This window comes from Abrus precatorius, unplaced genomic scaffold (assembly GCF_003935025.1).
Source record: "Abrus precatorius isolate BTA unplaced genomic scaffold, Abrus_2018 Scaffold2, whole genome shotgun sequence".
NCBI classification, from domain to species: domain Eukaryota; kingdom Viridiplantae; phylum Streptophyta; class Magnoliopsida; order Fabales; family Fabaceae; genus Abrus; species Abrus precatorius.
The window spans coordinates 3,571,222-3,589,851 of NW_020874362.1; the positions used below are offsets into that span (position 1 = coordinate 3,571,222).

Below are 18,630 nucleotides of genomic sequence, written 5' to 3' on the forward strand. Positions count from 1 at the left end.
AATTAAAAGTTTTTATTACATAAATTATATCTATAAAATTGTTTAATACATTATTTATCTACATTAATATCATTGTAATATATAATTATAAATTATTTAAAAAAATTATATATATATATATATATATATATATATATATAATTGTTGGCGGTATAAAAATCTGTAAAACACTTTAAATCCAAACATGTGGTCAAAAAATAATTTACGTAAAAAATTACTTTAAAGGTAATTAAATAAAAGTAAACCCACATTGACCTTAAAATCAAAAACCTTATCTTGAAAAAAAAAATAATGCTACTCAATAAAGAAAAATAAAGGTCACTATCTATGCAAATCTTTCAAGGATAATCCTCAATCACTAAAGGATCAGATAAATTACTGCCTCTTCAATTTCTCAATAAACAATAGCAATTTCTTAAACAATAACAAATATTTGTGACGTAGTAGATCTATGAATGCCACGTCAATCATTTAAAATTAAACGACAGTTGGATGTTGGATCCTCTTTGTCGTTTTGCAATACTTATTTTTTTAATAATCTATCATTTCATTATATTTACTTTTCAATCAATTTTGTATGTCAATTATAAGAACAAAATTGAAACATCATTTCAGTTTTATCCAATAATATCATTTAATTGATCTTTTCAATTCCTACTATAATTTTCACGTCTTATAGTTTCATTCCATTTAATTAAACTCGTTTAAATCAAAATTTAGAAGTAATTAGTCAATTTATAATCTAATTAAAGCATAAATGGGTGCATAAATTAGTTTATTTAAGATTAAATTATTTATCTCATTAATATCTGGAAAAAAAACCCTTAATGAAATAATAATTAGCGCGGTTGAATTTAGTTTAATATTTTCAAACCATAATTTAACCAAAATGTTTTAGAAAATTTTCCCCCGAATCACAATTTAGAGGTTACGAATTTGTGTATTCCAACATGCATTACTTCTTTGGGGTGACAGCAAAATAAGATAAATATTTAAATACAATTCTTTAAATATTTTTAGTATTGCTTTTTAATAAAAATTAAAGTTTCACTTTAATAACCTGCAATAATATTAAAATAAACAATTTATTCATGTAAAACAATTAATTAAAATAATATTAAAAATACTTACAGAATTATACTTGAATTTTATAAATTAACATTAAATTTAATATTTAATATTAAAAATAACTATATATTATAATTTTTTATTTTTAATGTAATAAATATTTTTAATAAAAATTATTATGTTTAAATACTTAAACTAAGACTTTAGAACTAAAGTTAAAAATAAAAATAAAAAAATAACTAAACGTATAGTTTGACTATTCAAAGCCAATAATTAGACTTTTTAAGATGCAGACGCCAAAGCAGACCCATTTGGTTGTCTATATATAGGAAGAAGGTATGTATGGGAAGTAATTATCACAGCCACTTGAAGAAAATTAACATCATGGGTTCAGAAAATTGTATTGTTAAGAAGCATTATGTTTTGGTGCATGGTGCTTGCCATGGAGCTTGGTGTTGGTACAAGCTCAAGCCTCTTCTGGAATCAGCTGGTCACAAGGTCACAGACCTTGACCTTGCTGCTTCTGGAATCAACATGAAGAAAATTGAAGATGTTGATACTCTTTCACAGTACTCTGAGCCTCTGTTGCAGTTATTGGAAACAATACCTCAAAATGAAAAGGTAATTCTAGTGGGACACAGCCTTGGAGGGCTTAGCATAGCCCTTGCCATGGACATATTCCCAGAAAAGGTAGCAGTTGGTGTTTTCTTAAGTGCTTTTGTACCAGACACTGAACACAAGCCATCCTATGTCTTGGAAAAGGTTTGCTTCTGACCCCATGAGGATATTTCTGATAATTTTGGTAAATTGTCTCATGCTCCTGCTACATTTTGCTCCTCACATTGCTGCCCAATTATTCAAATTATGGAATCAGATCTATTCTTTGAGCACTAAAAAATATATATCATATGAGGTGTTGTAGGAAATTAAATTTTTCTCATTATTTTTTTTATGTACCCTTAAAAAATATATCTTTAAAATAAGAAAAGACAATTTCTGTTGTTCTCCTTTTTGAGAAAATAATTGAGTTAATGATACATGCTTAATTTTTTAAATAAAGTACTTTTATATAAAAATTTAATCTTACCATACAATAAATGTTTTTAATTTTAAAAGCCACCCGTCTTAGAAAGAAAAAGAAAAAGAAAACGACGCGGTCCACGAAAAAGAAGGAGATCAAATCAAAAAATAATAGAAATGTCTCAATCATTAACCTTTTTATTTCACCCCACACCGATTATAATAGCATGTTCGTTAATATCATAGTTGGACAACCAAACTTTTTCAATTTATAATTATATTTAAAATTTTTATCTTAAAAAGCATGACAGCTCTTATTAATGAAATGATTTTATTAATTGAACGACCAAAAATTCTGTATATAAATATTCCTATTTCTTTTCCTTTCTCTAAACAAATATTTTCCTTTAATGAAATGAAAAAGAGTAAATAATGTAGAGTTTTGACCAAAATCACCCAGAGAGTGCATTAGAAAATTTGCGCCTTTGTGAAAAACTTGCTCTTACTAATCTTCAACTTCTTTTATTTATTTATTATTATTTCAACAGTACAATGAGAGGACCCCATCAGCGGAATGGTTGGACACTCAATTTTCCCCGAGTGGAAACAAAACATCAATGTTCTTTGGTCCCGATTTCTTGTCCAAGAAGCTCTACCAAGTCTCATCCGTTGAGGTACTCACATTTTAACAACAATTATCTCCTTGTCTCATTTAATGCATACACGTGCTTGGGAACCCCCTTATTAGAGGTTTCTAGCCTTCAACTAAAAATGAAATAGTTTTTTAACATTTGATTAAGGACACATATTCATAAAATAAAAAATAGTAATGTTAACAATCATTCTATTTTAATGTTATTTATAAATTGAATTATGTGATATATTATTATTTTTAATAAAAATTTATCATAAATAGGTTTTTATTATGTCTTTACACATGTTATAAAATTATTTTAAAAAAAACTCTTTAGGGTCTTTTAATAGAAAACAATTATCTCTATTGTTTTTCTAAATTATAAAAAACAAGACTTATTTTTATCTTTATTAATTATTAATATTTTATATTCTTATTTATTTTGAAAATTATACTAATGAGACACTCATCCATTACTTACAAGTGAATATTATCTCTGGTCTTATTTACAAGAAATAAATACTCAATTTTTATTTTAATATCTATAATGTTAATTGATGTATTGTTTATTAAATAAATGAACGTGTTCACTTATAAGCCGGGTAAAAGGTAAGAACTTCGTTAATACAAAATATACGGTAAGGGTATATAAATCAATTTAACAATTAATGTATTTAAAAAAGAACCTTTATTTTTTAAAATTAGGATAAAAAAATATTGATAGTTATTTTTATAAATAAGATGAAAAGTAATATATTCATTCATTTAATGTATGAGTCATTAATTTAAACATTTGTTACTATAAATAATTTTAAAATATATATACTATAAATTTTTGACATATAATTAATTTTTATTTAACTTAATAATTAATTGTTTATTTGTTGAAAACAAGAAGGGGAAGAATTGTTTTTGTTGGGTCAAAGATCGAAAGTAATGAAAAGTAGTGCATTTTGCAGGATCTTGGACTGGCCAAAACTTTGGTAAGGCCAGGATCACTCTTTATGGAAGACTTGGCTCAGCAAAAGAACTTCTCTAAAGATGGATATGGGTCAGTTCCACTTGCCTTCATTGTTTGCAATGGGGATCTTGCAATTCCATTGAATTACCAGCTCTGGATGATTCAAAATGCTGGGATCAATGACGTTCTCGAGATCAAAGACGCAGACCATATGGCTATGCTTTGCAAGCCACAGGAATTATGCGATTCTCTCCTGCAGATAGCTACTAAATATGCATGAATTTGTGAAGTGGACTTTAGTTTTATTTGTTTTGTTTGAATCTCGTTCGAAATTACATGAGATCACGTCAGTAAAGTGTACTCTTGAAATTTCTGTGTCCTTTCCGATGCATGCATCTGGATATTTTTAATTTCAGTCACATATAATGTTGTATTCTTGTTTAAATTATGATATGTAAAAATAAATAAATTTATCAGATAAACGTGAGATTAATTATTAGATGAATGCTAGCAATATCTTCTTTAATGTATTTTTAATTATTAATTAAAATTTATTAAAAATTATAAAAATACAAGTGATAATCATTAAATTGAAGGACGGCAGCTAAGGGATTCAACCAAAGAGGGAACGGCAGCTAGGGTTTCTAAATTGGATTCCGTACGAGGTTTGTTAGGACTCGATAACTCGTTGCGCTGCGACTTAGCAGTGGATGGTGATTCAGCGACTCGTTTCTTAGTGTTTTTTGCTTTATCTTGAGAATCGTTTGGTTTTGGATGGAGCTGCGGAGCTTCCGCTGGGAGAGCTTCGGAGCTACGGCGCTCAGCCATGGCGTCGCGGTTGCAGAGAGAAAAAGGAAGGTTTGAGGAGTGTTAATTGTTTTTGTCGCTGCTGATCAGAAAATATTTGAATCTGAATACGCTGTCGCTTTTTGTTCATCGGTTTGAGTCTTTCATCGATGGACCCAATTTTCTTGTCCCTTCTTAATTTGAAACGCAAAAGAGAAGTTGGAGAATTCAATGGTGGAACGGAGGTCTAGGGAAAGGGGTAAATTTGGTGGGTATCTTTGAAAAGTTCTTAGGTTTTCCACGTCTTACTTTTTTATGAATTTTCTACTTGTTACCGATGTCTCAGCCTTGTGGCGGGTATTTCAATGGTGGGGGAAGGTGGTTGATGTTTTCATACCTCAAAAGAGTGATAAATTAGGACATCGCTTTAGTTTTGTGCGTTTTGTAAATGTGGTGGATGCCAAGAGTTTGGAGGTTAAGCTTAGATCTATTGTTATTGGCAGAATATGCTTGTCTATCAACTTGACGAGTCATGCAAGGAAGAAAACTGTGGGTACAAAGGTGTCTGTGGAGGGCAGTGAAACAAGACACTCCTTTGTCATAAGAGCTACAAAGACGTCAGGGAATACGTATGCGGACAAGCTTAAAGCACCCCGTCTAGTTAAGACACCAATAAGGCAGAAGTGGGTGGAAAAGAAGAAACCTTGAGCTCACCTTGAGTTTGAGGTGGATGAGGGGTGAATTGAGGAGTGTAAAGGTGCTATGGTCGGTCGCCTTCATCAAAAACAGGATTTGAAAAATATGCGAGGAGCTCTCTTGCGAGAAGGTATGTTGGATATTAATCTCACGACCATAGGTGATGATATGGTATTGGTGGAATCTGATGTGGGGGTAGATTTAGAGGATACAGTATCACTTAACAAATTGTGGTGGGAGAAATAGTTCTATGATTTACGAGAGTGGCACCCAAGTATGGTAGCTGCGCGGAGGGTGACTTGGGTACATTGTTATGAGGTCCCTTTGCATGCTTGGAGTGAATTATTCTTTCGTAAGTTGGTTTCTTCGCTTGGTGATTTTATCCAGATAGACCAAGTCACGGCAGAAAGGCGACGATTGGATTATAGGGGGATACAATTAGGTACTACCATTGCTGAGCTTATCAAGCAAAACATTACAGTGAAAGTCAATGATCGTTTTTACTCAATAGCCGTGTTTGACGAGTATGCTTGTGATGTAGTAGCCGCAATAGAGGAAGGCGTGCCTAACTCTTCTAAGGACGGCAATGACTCATCTGAGGTTGGTTCAATGGAGTTGGAAGCGTTGGATAACTATTCTAGTGAGGAGGAGGGTATGCTGCAAGGTGATATCGGAAGTAAGGGTCGTCCGGTTGATTCTGTGATTAGGGGTGAAGTGTCAGCAAAAAGGTGCTTGGTGGATGAGGGTTTGGGGGCTGGTGGTGTGGATGTTATGGGTTTGACGGTGGCTATCTGTGATGCTGTAAATGAGGCTTCTGAAAATGTGGAGAGGGGAGTCCCAATAGTAAGAGATGGGTTGAATTTATCAGACCTATTTGAATTAGATGCATTGATTTGGGAAAATTCAGAATCATGGGATATGAAGACAATTGAGACAGCGCAAATCGACCCCTTTCAATCCAGAATTGAGAAAGATAGGGTTAATGTGCATGAATCCCTTCGAAGGGCACGCTCTATGAAAGGTAGTCGAGGTAATGAAGAAGGGAAGAGGCATAAGAGCGTAATTTCTATAGAACCCCCTCAAAACAACCTTAAGAATCACAATAAAGAAGCGTCAATGCCCTCGCAACTTAGTAGACAGGTATCGCTTACTGATAAAGTCTCAGCTAATGCTTCCAAGAGCTCCTACAACTCGCATCCTTCCAATCCTTCAGTGGAGGTGGGGGAGCGAATAGCTACTACAGATTGTGATGATGAGGCAATGGCGTCGAGATTATTACACATTGGCAAGAAGGTTGGTTTGGTTGTACGTGGGAACGATGGGCAGGTTCGAGAGAAATTGATTAAGATGGAGGTACGTGATAGAATGATTGCAAAAGAACATGTGTGAGATTGTTCGCTCTGAAGGTCTGGAGTTCTTGGCGATTTAGGAAACAAAACTTGAGACATGTAATAGTAACTTATGCGCGTCTGTGGGGTTCTGTGGATTTTGATTGGTGTGCCTTGCCCTCCATTGGCAGAAGCGGGGGTATACTTTCAATTTGGGATACTTCCAAAGGTAAAATACTTTTCTCCTTTTCTGGTACTGGATTCCTGGATGTTTGCTTGTAGGTATTGGCTACTGGAAACCTATGTGTTATAGTGAATGTCTATGCATCGTGTAGACTAAATGAGAAGAGAAAGTTATGGGATGATTTACTCATCACAAGAAGAAGTTTTGGCAAATTTATGTGGTGTATATTGGGTGACTTCAATGCTGTAAGACAGGTGAAAGAGAGGAAAGGTTGTCAGGCAAACCATGGTATCTCTGAAATTGATGGCTTAAATTCTTTCATTCAGGAAATGGAACTTGTAGATCTTCCACTTGTGGGTAAAAAATTTACGTGGATAAAAAGGGATGCTTCTATGATGAGCAGACTCGATAGAGTTCTTGTTTCTAGTTCCTGGCTTGATTACTGGGGAGATGGTTTCATTCAGGTTCTGAGCAGAGATGTGTCTAATCATTGTCCCATTATTCTTAAGCACAAAGTGGTTAATTGGGGTCCGAAGCCGTTTCAATTTAACAACTGTTGGCTGACTCATAAAGGAGTTGTGGAGGTGGTGGATGAAGCATGGAAAAGAAATATTACTCTTCCATGGATTGCCTAGAGAGCTAGCCATTTCCGCGATTGTTTGCGGTGGCTATGTATTTTGGGGTGTTTTATGACTTATTCTTTAAGCCGAGTTGGCATATTCTTGGTTGCGTTCTAAGCCTGTGAAGTAGTCGCTAGCCTTTCGGAGTCAAAAAATTTGCTTCCTCGCCAGGTTTAGGCGAGGATTCCAAGCAGTGACATGCCAGGGATCTCAACTCCAAACTACTTGACTGATAACTCTGTATTTTGGGGTGTTTTATAAGTTACTTTTATATGTTTGGCCTATTTGAGAAGGAATTTGCACTGATTTACTTATTATTTGTTACTGTTTAGCATAAAGAGGTTACCAGCACGACCTTTCTTCACAAGTAGTCTAAGATTGTTTCGTGACCATGCATGGCTATGCACAACCATGCTTATGAATCTACAATCAATTTTGAATTGGGATCTAAAACTTTGAGATTGACATATCAGATATCTGTTAAAACAGCAATGACTATTTCTCCCATTTACCTAAATTTAAGGAGCAACAATAGTGTTTTACTTTTATTATTTTTCTATATTTGTTTACCGTGAATGTATTTGCACAAATAGTTCTTTTTTTAGTCTTTGTATTTCTAGAAAATCTACTTATTATAAATTCTTGTAACAACATCTTGTAATATATATATAACAAAACACAAAGTAATAAGAAATACTCAAGCTGCTTGGCACCAAAATTTCTTCTCTCCCATTTATTTGTTATTCAACAATTTGGCATTAGAGCAAAAAGTCAAGGGCTACCTTGCTTCAGCTAGCATATAGTGTGCATTCTCCTTATGGTCAAAGATCGTTATGAAGTATCGTTAGCAACATATAGTCAAGGGACTGTGATGTTCATATTTGTTGGTCTGGGACAATGACAAATATTGTAACTTTAACTAACTCAATGGAAAAATTGAACAACAACAATTATGATACCTGAAGCACAGTATTAAATATTATATGTTTGGATAAGACTTGTGGAATGTTATTGGTGGTGCTTAAACAACTGCACCAAATGATAATGGAGAGAAAGTCAAATGGGAGATAAAAGTTGGAAAAGCTATATATGTATTTTTCATCACCATAGAGGATGAGTTCTTATAGTGAATCAAGGACTTGAAAACACCCAAAGAGGCTAGGATACCCTTGCAACTTTATTTGCAAGGAAGAGTGATGCAAAGTTGCAGCTATTAGAGAACGAACGCATCTCAACACAGCAAAGTGACATGACAATAAGCTGATATTTCACTACAGTGAAGTCTATTTCCAACGAATTTGCAAAGTTGGATTCGAAGAGTGTAATTAATGGCACAAGAAAAAGAAGGATCATTATTCATGGTTTGAATCCCAAATATCATGGGATTGTTACAGCTACTAGAAGATGGGCAAATAAGTCTACTTTGACGAAGCTAAAATATATTCTGGCTACCAAGAAGCTTTAGACAAACAAATGTCTAAGGTGTCTGACAATATTTTAGGAACTCAATTTGAAAACCTCTTTTATTACTATTTGACAAGGAAACTTGTCTATTACCAAGTTGAAAAATGAATCCCTCTCTCATAATATTTTTATCCTTTTTGATTGCTTGCTAAGAATGAGACTTTCCATCCTTATTATGATCTAACAAATTATCTCATTTCACATATTTTTTTACAAGGAGTTAGACCTAGAGTTTGTCTTTTTTTTTCATCATATCCCAAACTCTTTTACCCAATAAAGTCACGTTAGTTTCCCTAGTTGTTCTCATACAAGACCACCATCTTGGGTTCTACGAGTGGTTGTGTCACCAAGTTAATTCTCTTTCTATCATTATTCTTCCAAAGGAAAAAAAAAATAATGCACACATTTATCAATTACGTGGCAAATAGATTGAGGTAGTTAATACAATTGTAGGTTGTGTGTTAAGAATGTCATAATAACTAAATTAACTAGAGTTAAATGTCCTGTTTTATTAAAAAAACTAGACTTCTAATTACCAAGCTTATGTTGAATTTTCTCCACAATGAAGTCAAAATGTCTTCTTTTTTACTCTACCTGGGATCACTGGAAAGCTCACATATTTATTAAGAAAAGAAGTAAAACGAATACCCAAGATAGAAGTTAACTTAGCTTGTTTCTAACCATTGATATCAGTTGAAGCATAAGGTTGATATTTTATCAAGTTAACCTTTAGATCAAACACAACATTAATCTAGTCAAGAATTTCTTCTAAGATTCTGATTTGAGAGCTTTTACTTTGGCCAATAAAAGTACTTCATCAGCAAAAAAAACAGATAAGATATAGATATGCTTTTTTTACTAACCTTAATTAGTTACCACTAATTATTCTTCACATAATCTTTTATAGCAAAAGTAACATCTCCTCCATACACAAAAAGGAAGAGATTTAGAGAGAGTTAATCACAAAATTGATTTTTTTTTCCCCTACTTTGCGAAAGCAACTAGAAAAAAAATTTATTTTATTTTATTTTTTTATCTTAGTTGTTAAGTAATTTTTAAAATAACACAAAACATAAATACTTAGAAAAATTTTATATTAAATATTTTAATTTTTTATTGAATTTAATTTTTTATTATTATTATAAAAATATTTATCATACAATTTATTTATTATATTTTTTTTTACCAATTTAATTAAGTAAAAAAATGTCTTTACTTTTTTCTTTTTTATTTTATTCATTCAAATAATATATATTCTTTACTCTATTTTTACTTTTCTTTCCTTTTTATTCTTTCATCTCTGTTTTATTTCATCATCATAACAAGGTCAAATTGATATTAATATTTTTTTGTATTATTTTTATAACTCTGTTATTTTTCAAAGTTGCAAATGCCTCACTGGACCATTCCTAAAATGAGACATTCAATAACGGTAGTATATATATAAAAAATAAAAAAAAACTTTAAAATATTATGAAAATCTTCATTATTTTCAGCGTTAAGATTTGATTTTGAATAATAATATATTACAACATACTTCTTAATTTTTTTTGTTAAAAATTACATTAGAAATTTATTAGGTCTGGAATATATACTACTTGGTATATTATATTTGGTCAAAAAGAAACATTTTATTGGGCTTTTGCCCCCTTTAATAACAAAAAAAAAACATTTTATTACAATTTTATTTTGTTATTTAGCATTTTATTATAATAAATATTTCACTTATTTATATCATTCTTTACTAAATAAATATTAATTATTATTAATTTTATAAAATAATAATTATAAATAAACTGAACAAATTTATTGGTGTAAAAAAACAAAAAAAAAGTATCATAAAAGATAAAAAGAGTATTTAAAGAATAATAATAATATTTAAAGAAAAATCTTCAAAAGGAGTAATACTAAATATATTTAATTGCATTTTTGTCTCTTAACTATCATGTTTTTTATTTCTTAATTTTTAATTACACAATTTTACTCTTCCTGTTTTCTTAATTTAGCAAATTTAGTCCTTCAATTAAGTTATTACCCTGGACTTTATCATTGTAAATGGAGCCCTACCATTACTGTTATAGCATCTCTTCTATTATCTCCCTGACCTCCCTCCTTTACTCCTCTTTCATAGCTCCGCTCCTTTTCTTCTTAATCGTCTCTATTCTCTTCTACATCACTTCCACTGAACCTCCTCCTCTCAAGTGCGCAAACTTTGAGCGTAGATCTAAGCCTTCTATTAATGGAAAATTGGCTTATTTTGAGGGAAAGAGTATTAGTGGAGTTCTCTCGTTGGACATTGCAGACACTTTCAACCACTAGTTTGTGGTGACAGAGTAGACAAGTATTGTTCACATTGACACCTCCATGTCAAAGTCCATCCCTATTGCGACATGGAAGCACGTGCACACAAATGCCTTGGAGCACACATGTCCCCGTAAAAGCATTTGCAGTTGAATAAACCAACACTTTGGAAGATGAGGTCATGGGATCCTTGATTTTTGCTCATGGAATGTAAAGACAAAGAGAAGACAAAAGGGCAAAGAATGCGAAAAAGAAGACAAAACCACTTCGTGGCAAAGCTGAAACAAGTCTTCGTCATAAAGGTTTAGGAGATATAGGATTTAAGAATAAAGGCAAAGTAGAACTCTAGTGAAGAAAAGAGTGAAAAAGAAAGAAAAAGATGGTATGTTAATAGTAGTCCAAATAAGGAGGAAAAGAAGAAAAGCTATTTTGATAATGATGGAGTACGGTAAGGGAAAGAGGAGAAAAAAAGTTCCACCAGCCATAGAGAAACTGAAGTTGTACAACTAAAAATTAGTCAAAAGATAGACAATTAAGGAGATCAAAAGTGCAATTAAGTCTAACATTAAACGCTTTCTAAAACAAATAAAAAATGATAATAACATATTTTTTAATATACCAGCAATTATTTATTTTATTTTCATTTTTAATTTAATTATTTTTTCTTATATTTTTATAGTCTTTCACAAATTTTAATTAATAATTAAGGTGTTAAATATTAAAAAATACATTCTTAACCCTCTTTAAAGAAATTTAGCTAGTTTAAAAACACTTTAAGTTGTGATAAATAAATATCAAATAGAGTCTTGAAGACCTAATTAAAAGAATTTATGAATAACTTAAAAAAATTGTTTATTACTCTTATAAATTATTTTTAAATCATTTTAATAATTTTTTATATAATTGATAAAAAAAATAATATATTTAGAATTATTTTATTTTTATTATCAAATTTATAATATAAATATTATTGAAAATTATTAAATAAATATTTAAATAAATTGTATTTTTAAACCCACTAAAATGATCGTTGCTTTGAGACATTCTGCCCACAGAGCCGATACATTTTATTAGAAGGAGCACAATGAAACCGAAAACGTATCAGCTAGGCTAATATTGATTTATGATCACCATTACCAAATTAACTTAAGCATAATATATGAAAATAATTCCTTTTGACATGATGGGACTTGCTTAAGTAAGGATTGTTTACCTTGATGAATATAAATTGGTGCTTTCCAACCCATTCTTTAGCTATTATGATCATATGGTGTGCTTTATGCAAGGTATACTTGAAAGTAATTAAGTATGGATTTCAAACAAACTGACATGTATAATAATTATCTTTATATAAAATAATTATTTTTTATTTCAAATTTATAAATAAAAAAAAACACATTTTAACACATTATTTATATTTATTTTTTTAAACAATTGTCAAATAAATATAAAAGTATTGATGTATAATTATCATTTTTAATAGCTTTAAAAGCAAATGAATAGGTTAATTTGCCTGTAAATAGTTATAGTGCCAAGCAATAGAAAGATAGAAATTCCTCATTAGGGTTTGATCTAATCTTTGAGAAATAAAAGCTTGTTTTTAAATTTAAAAAAAAGTGATAAAACAATCATGAAGATGAGATACGCTACTGTACAAAGCAAAAAATTTGTAAAAGTTATTTTCATAAATTTTTAAAAGAAATTGTTAAACATATTTTTTAAACTGCATGTTAATTTTTTATTATTTTTTATTAGATAAGCATTCTAATAAATTAGTGGTTCAAAATTAATTTTTGTCATCCACGAGTTTGTTATAAAGGGTTACATGATTTTTTTTTATTTTTAAATTATTTATTGTACTATTGTCAATTAATATAATTGATTTCTTTCTTAATATATCAACATACTTGTCTCTCTTGTACTTTATTTTTGTCTTAAAATTAATAAATCGGTATCAAGAGTGTTATTTTTGAAGGACACGTGAGAGAAAAATCATAGTGTTTTCAAATGAGTTATTACTATTAAACATCACACTTCAACACCATATTATGTCAAGCATGGAAGGAGATTCAAGTTTTTCAGTAATGATACCACCAGTTTTCAAAGGTGAAAATTATGAAGTTTTGGTATAATGAATGGAAGCTTACTTAAAAGCTTTGGATCTATGAAAGGTAGTTGAAGAAGAATACGAAATTCCTACACTACCCAACAATCCAACAATGGCTCAAATAAAGAATTACAAGGGCAGAAAATCTAAGGCAAAGGCATGGCTCTATGCCCTAATTTCATCAATAGTTTTCACTCAAATTGTTTCTAAAATTAGCCAAAGCCATATGAAACTGTCTCAAATCAAAATATGAAAGAGATGATCAAATCAAAGGCATGTAGGTACTAACTCTTATTAGAGACTTTGAATTGCAAAAGATGGAGTCAAGAACCATCAAAGAGTACTCTAAAAGGCTTCTAAGCCTAACAAATTGCATACAATTGTTTGGATTTGAATTCAACGACAATTGTTTGCATACAATTGTTTGGATTTGAAAAAATTATGGTTGTTGTGCCTGAAAGATTTGATGCTACCATAACCACATTGAAAAATACTAAAAATCTGTCCAAGATCACCTTGGTAGAGTTGCTAAATTCCTTGTAGGCACAACAACAATGAAGGATTATGAGACAAAATTTTGTAGTAGAAGGTGCTTTACCAACCAAGCATCATAATATGTTGGAACCACCAGAAAGAAATACTTTAAGAACCAGCCAACAAGCAACAAAAATAGTGCAAACATTTACAAAAAAAAGTAAGGATAAAATGGGTCACCCCTCATTGAGATGTTGAAAAAGACCAGACGCAAAGTGTAATAAATGCAATCAGCTTGGACATTTGTAAATGCAATTTCCAGCAATATGAAGACTAGGAAGTGTGTCCAAGTCATAGACCATAATTATCTTTAAATAAGATTTCTACTAGAGAAGAAGCAGTTCATGCATGATCACAAAGTACTCTTAGGTAGATTGTTAAGTAATGTCATGCTTCTTATTACGCGTAACTCTGCTTTCCAAACATGCATCATTTCTCAGAAGTAAAAGAAAAATAAAATAAATATTTAAATACAATTCTTTAAATATTTTTAGTATTAACTTTTAATCAAATTAAAGTTTCCCTTTAATAACATGTAATGATATTAAAATAAATATTTTATTGATGTAAAACAATTGATTAAAATATAATACTGAAAATACTTATAGAATTATACTTAAATTTTATTAATGTTTTAATTATATATAATTATATATATATATATATATATATATATATATATATATAAATTGTCAACGATATAAAAATATGTATAACACTTTAAATTCAAACATGTGGTAAAATAATTTATATAAAAATTATTTTAAAAGTAATTAAAGTATAACTAAACACATGTTAAACTCACATTTGCAAAAATCACTTTTAATATCAATTAAAAATGACAATCCATATAGAAACTCTAAGACCTTTTATATAGATAATAATAATTATATAAAAATGTCATTTTTTACGCCAATGATAAACAACTAATCTAGAAAGTGTTTTTTTTATTAATGTTTATCAATATATTATTGTTACTTCAATAATTTAGCTAATAATTTTTTAATGGTGTTTACTTTTGTTAATGACATCAATAAAATAGCGTCAATGTTTGTTATTAATATTTATTAGAAATTTAATCTTTGTTTAATCTATAAATAAGAAATATGTAACGTTTATCAATATTGTGTAACAAAACAAATGTGTTAATAAAGAAAAAAAATATAAAATTAAATACGGTAATATGTTCATATTTATTAATGGTGTAACCGACAATGCTAACAAAAGTTAAAAAAATGTAAGTAAAAGTTTGTATTTATCAATGATATAGTAAAATAAATAAATAAAAACTTAATAAAGCAAGATAAAATCATTCTTACCTTTATAGTTAAAACTTTGAAGGACATCACTTTTATACACAAAATTTTAATTTATGAAAATTATATATTTATTTCATATAACTTTTTAAAATTTATCTGACTAAACAACCAAAGGAAGCTTGGACAAAATTTATTGTTCAAAATTTCAATATTTTCCCCATTTTTTTAATTTATTATATTTTTTAGTGTTTCTTTTACATTTCATGCTTTATTTTTGTAGAAAGTTTAAAAGTACTTTTTACAAATAATTAATGTAAAAAATACTTTTTACATCAGTTATTTTTTCAATCAATTTTAAAAGTTGTATTTGTATAAGATAATTGAAAATTTTAAAGAATTTAAAATTTTAAAAAATTTAATTTACATCATTTAAATGTCTATTATTTTAAAATGTTTTATTTGGATAAAATAATTGAATTCATTTTATTTCATATATATTTGTTGGGATAGAATAATTAAATTACTTATATTCATAAAAAAAACTATCACTATATTTAATAAAATTAATTAAAAATATGAAATTTAAATTTTAAATTAATCATAATTAAATAAAAATATAAATGCAACATAATAAAAAAAATCTAAATTTTCACTCTTCATTTAAGATTTAAAATTATTTAATTTTAGTCTATTAAAAATTCTTACTAAAATTTTTAAAATTTATTGTCCAAATAAAAAATTTTAATCCTTAAAATTATAAATTCTTTCAAAGAATGAATAACTGACTTGAAATATCTCATCTAAATAGTTATTTTTAAAGATATTACTATATGTTTTATTAAATTGATAATTATTAACCAATATAAAAATTTGATATAAATTTTTTTTTCCAGCAGTAACTTTTAAATCATGAATCTTATCTTAAAAGTAAAAAGGAAATAATGTATTCAATAAAGAAAAATTAAGAACATCACTTATATATTTGCCTACGAAGGTCAATCTTGCACTGTTTGACACTCCCTTGTCTATGCATATGAATTTGAAATTTTTTGTATTATGAATTAATATGATATATATATATATATATATATATATAGACTATGCTCTCCCGATTAGTACGCTTTTAGCTATCCAACAAGGAAGCTTGAGTAGCCTACCAAATAAATCTTAGGCAGACATTGCCTCTGAAGAAGATATGGAATTAGATTTAGCAAGCCTAAACACTATACTCCAGACCTTCAACCAAACCCAAAAAACAATAACCAATAAAACAGAAGGGACCCTTGACCTTCAAAAGGGAAAACAAAAAACTTCAAACCCAAGCCATTATGTAGCCAAAGGAAAATTCTCCTCAGTCATACAAATGGAACCTGAATTTTGGGACAAAAACCCATACAAGGCAATTACTAAAGGAAATGTTGGGATATTGTGTATAATAACGTATACACAGCATCAGGGAGATGCTCATTGTCACTGACAATAGTTTTCCCTTTATCATTAATTTTAACTGCAGAGAGAATGTTATCTCTGTCAGCTTCAGTGAGATAATTATCCCACCAACCTTTGAGTTGGCCAGTAAAACCGGCAACAAGAATATAGACAATGGTGTCTTCAGGCATATTTTGGTTAGTAAAATAGCCCATAGCGACAACCGACATATTTTGAAGTTTGGCAATGATATTATATTCAGATAATCCATCGATATTCCAAATATAAATATCATTAGAATTAAAACTTTGAATAAAATCTTGTTTTTCTTCTAAAATAAGATCAGGAGCAGTAGCTCTATTATAATAAAGCTTGGAAGAATTTTTCCAATTATTGATAGGATTAATGGCTAAAATAGAGTCTGTTTCAGAACAATGTTCTGAATCAGCCTTAGAGATGACATTGATAGTTTTGGCAAGAGACCTAGTCCTGGGTTTAGCACTAGATTCTTCAGAAGGTTGAGGAGTGTCGGGAATGGTAGTGAGGAGACTAGTAATTTTACTAAGCAACTCGTTTTGGTTTTTCTCATTTATTTTGGTTTTCTCTTTTTGCCTAAGTTCTAAGATTTTCTGCTTAGCTTTGGCGCTAATCTTAAAAGGTTTAAAAAGAGGTTTTTCTAGTTGTGGTTGGGAGGATGAAGAAGCAGTTTCTTCAATTTTCGTTTTGACAGGATTAACAGAGATTTTCTCTCCTAAAACCTGAAGGTATTTATTGGTATAATTGGCCTGTTCCATAAGGCCTTGGATGTCATGAGGAGTGATAGACTCATCAGCACTTTTAGACTTGAAAGGAGTGGCAGTAACAGGGTTACCGCCTTTGTCTTTCAAATTAGGCAATTGGTATTGAGATGTGGGCGGTAAATCACTTTGGACTATTTGTCCATCTTTGATTTGCCAGGTTATAACATTAGCAGAGGAGGTACTAATAACATCTTCTTGCCAGGGATAATTAATATTATTTCGAATGGTATAAGCATGATACCAATCAAAGAATGAAATATTTTGTTTGACTTTTTCGAGAAATTGATAGAATTTCTCTTGGATAGCAGACCTGTCTTTTCCCCTATAATTTTGAAAGAACCACTCTCTTTGAGGTTTCCAATCCTCAGAGTAAAAATCTTTCCTAAGGGTTTCCTTATCTATAATGAATTTATGAGATAACATCATAAGACTCATTAAGGGAAGAGTAAGTTGGAGATTGGATACTCTGATTTTCGTCTTCTTTTTCAGAAGTCTGATAAACATTTCTAGGAATCCTAGAAGAAGTGTCTAAACCTTGAAGATTTAGAGAGGGGTCATGATTAACAGACCTAGGAATATCAGGTCTAACATAAGATCTAGAAGAAAAAGATCTCCTAGCAGAGACAAAATCAGATCGATTACTATAAGCATCGATCCTAGAGGAGAAAGAGTTTCTCCTATCAAAGGTTATTTCAACCTTTCCAGAATTGTCCTGTGAGATGTCTTGTATTTGAGGAGCAGGACGAGGAACACTAGGTGAGGCTTTATCCATCACCCATTTTTCTAGGAGAGTAACCTCATCCCATTTAATAATTCTAGGTAGAGAAACATTAGCCTTTGTCATATCAGTGATAAACAAAGTAGTTTCTCCCTTTTGAGGCTTGAGAAGGACTCTAGAGGCACAAGAATTCATGACCTTATACTGAATCCTATAGATTAATGCGGCGGGAATAGATCCCTCTTTCATGTCTAACCCATGAAAGCAAATATTAAGAAATAAGGAGTCTAGGATGTGTTCATCCATAAGACTCACATATATATATATATATATATATATATATATATATATATATATAAAGTAGTTTATCACTGATATGACAAAGGCTAATGTTTCTCTACCTAGAATTATTAAATGGGATGAGGTTACTCTCCCAGAAAAATGGGTGATGGATAAAGCCTCACCTAGTGTTCCTCGTCCTGCTCCTCAAATACAGGACATCTCACAGGACAATTCTGGAAAGGTTGAAATAACCTTTGATAGGAGAAACTCTTTCTCCTCTAGGATCGATGCTTATAGTAATCGATCTGATCGTCCCTGTCTGTAACAACGCCACGAACTAATGGTACCGAAATATTGCTTTTATACAGTTCTTTGTTTTTAGAAAATCCTTTACTGGAAGTACAGCAGTTCTTCGTTCTTTTGAATAGGGCTGTAGCAGT

The 18,630-nt window shown here is 30.2% G+C and overlaps 1 protein-coding gene across 4 annotated transcripts; it reads left to right on the forward strand.

Moving 5' to 3' along the window:
* Window positions 1–1,436: 1,436 nt before the first annotated feature.
* LOC113858752 (salicylic acid-binding protein 2-like) lies at window positions 1,437–3,970 on the forward strand. Of its 4 annotated transcripts, none has more exons than XM_027491497.1 (3): window positions 1,437–1,830; window positions 2,637–2,762; window positions 3,682–3,970. In XM_027491497.1, the coding sequence occupies exons 1-3, from the start codon at window positions 1,453–1,455 to the stop codon at window positions 3,961–3,963; spliced, it is 786 nt and encodes a 261-aa protein (XP_027347298.1). In that variant the 5' UTR covers window positions 1,437–1,452; the 3' UTR covers window positions 3,964–3,970. The 4 variants fall into 4 exon arrangements, with proteins under 4 accessions (XP_027347298.1, XP_027347299.1, XP_027347300.1 ...); XM_027491498.1 differs by having other exon boundaries at window positions 2,646–2,762; XM_027491499.1 differs by having other exon boundaries at window positions 1,437–1,758.
* The last annotated feature ends 14,660 nt before the right edge of the window (window positions 3,971–18,630 follow it).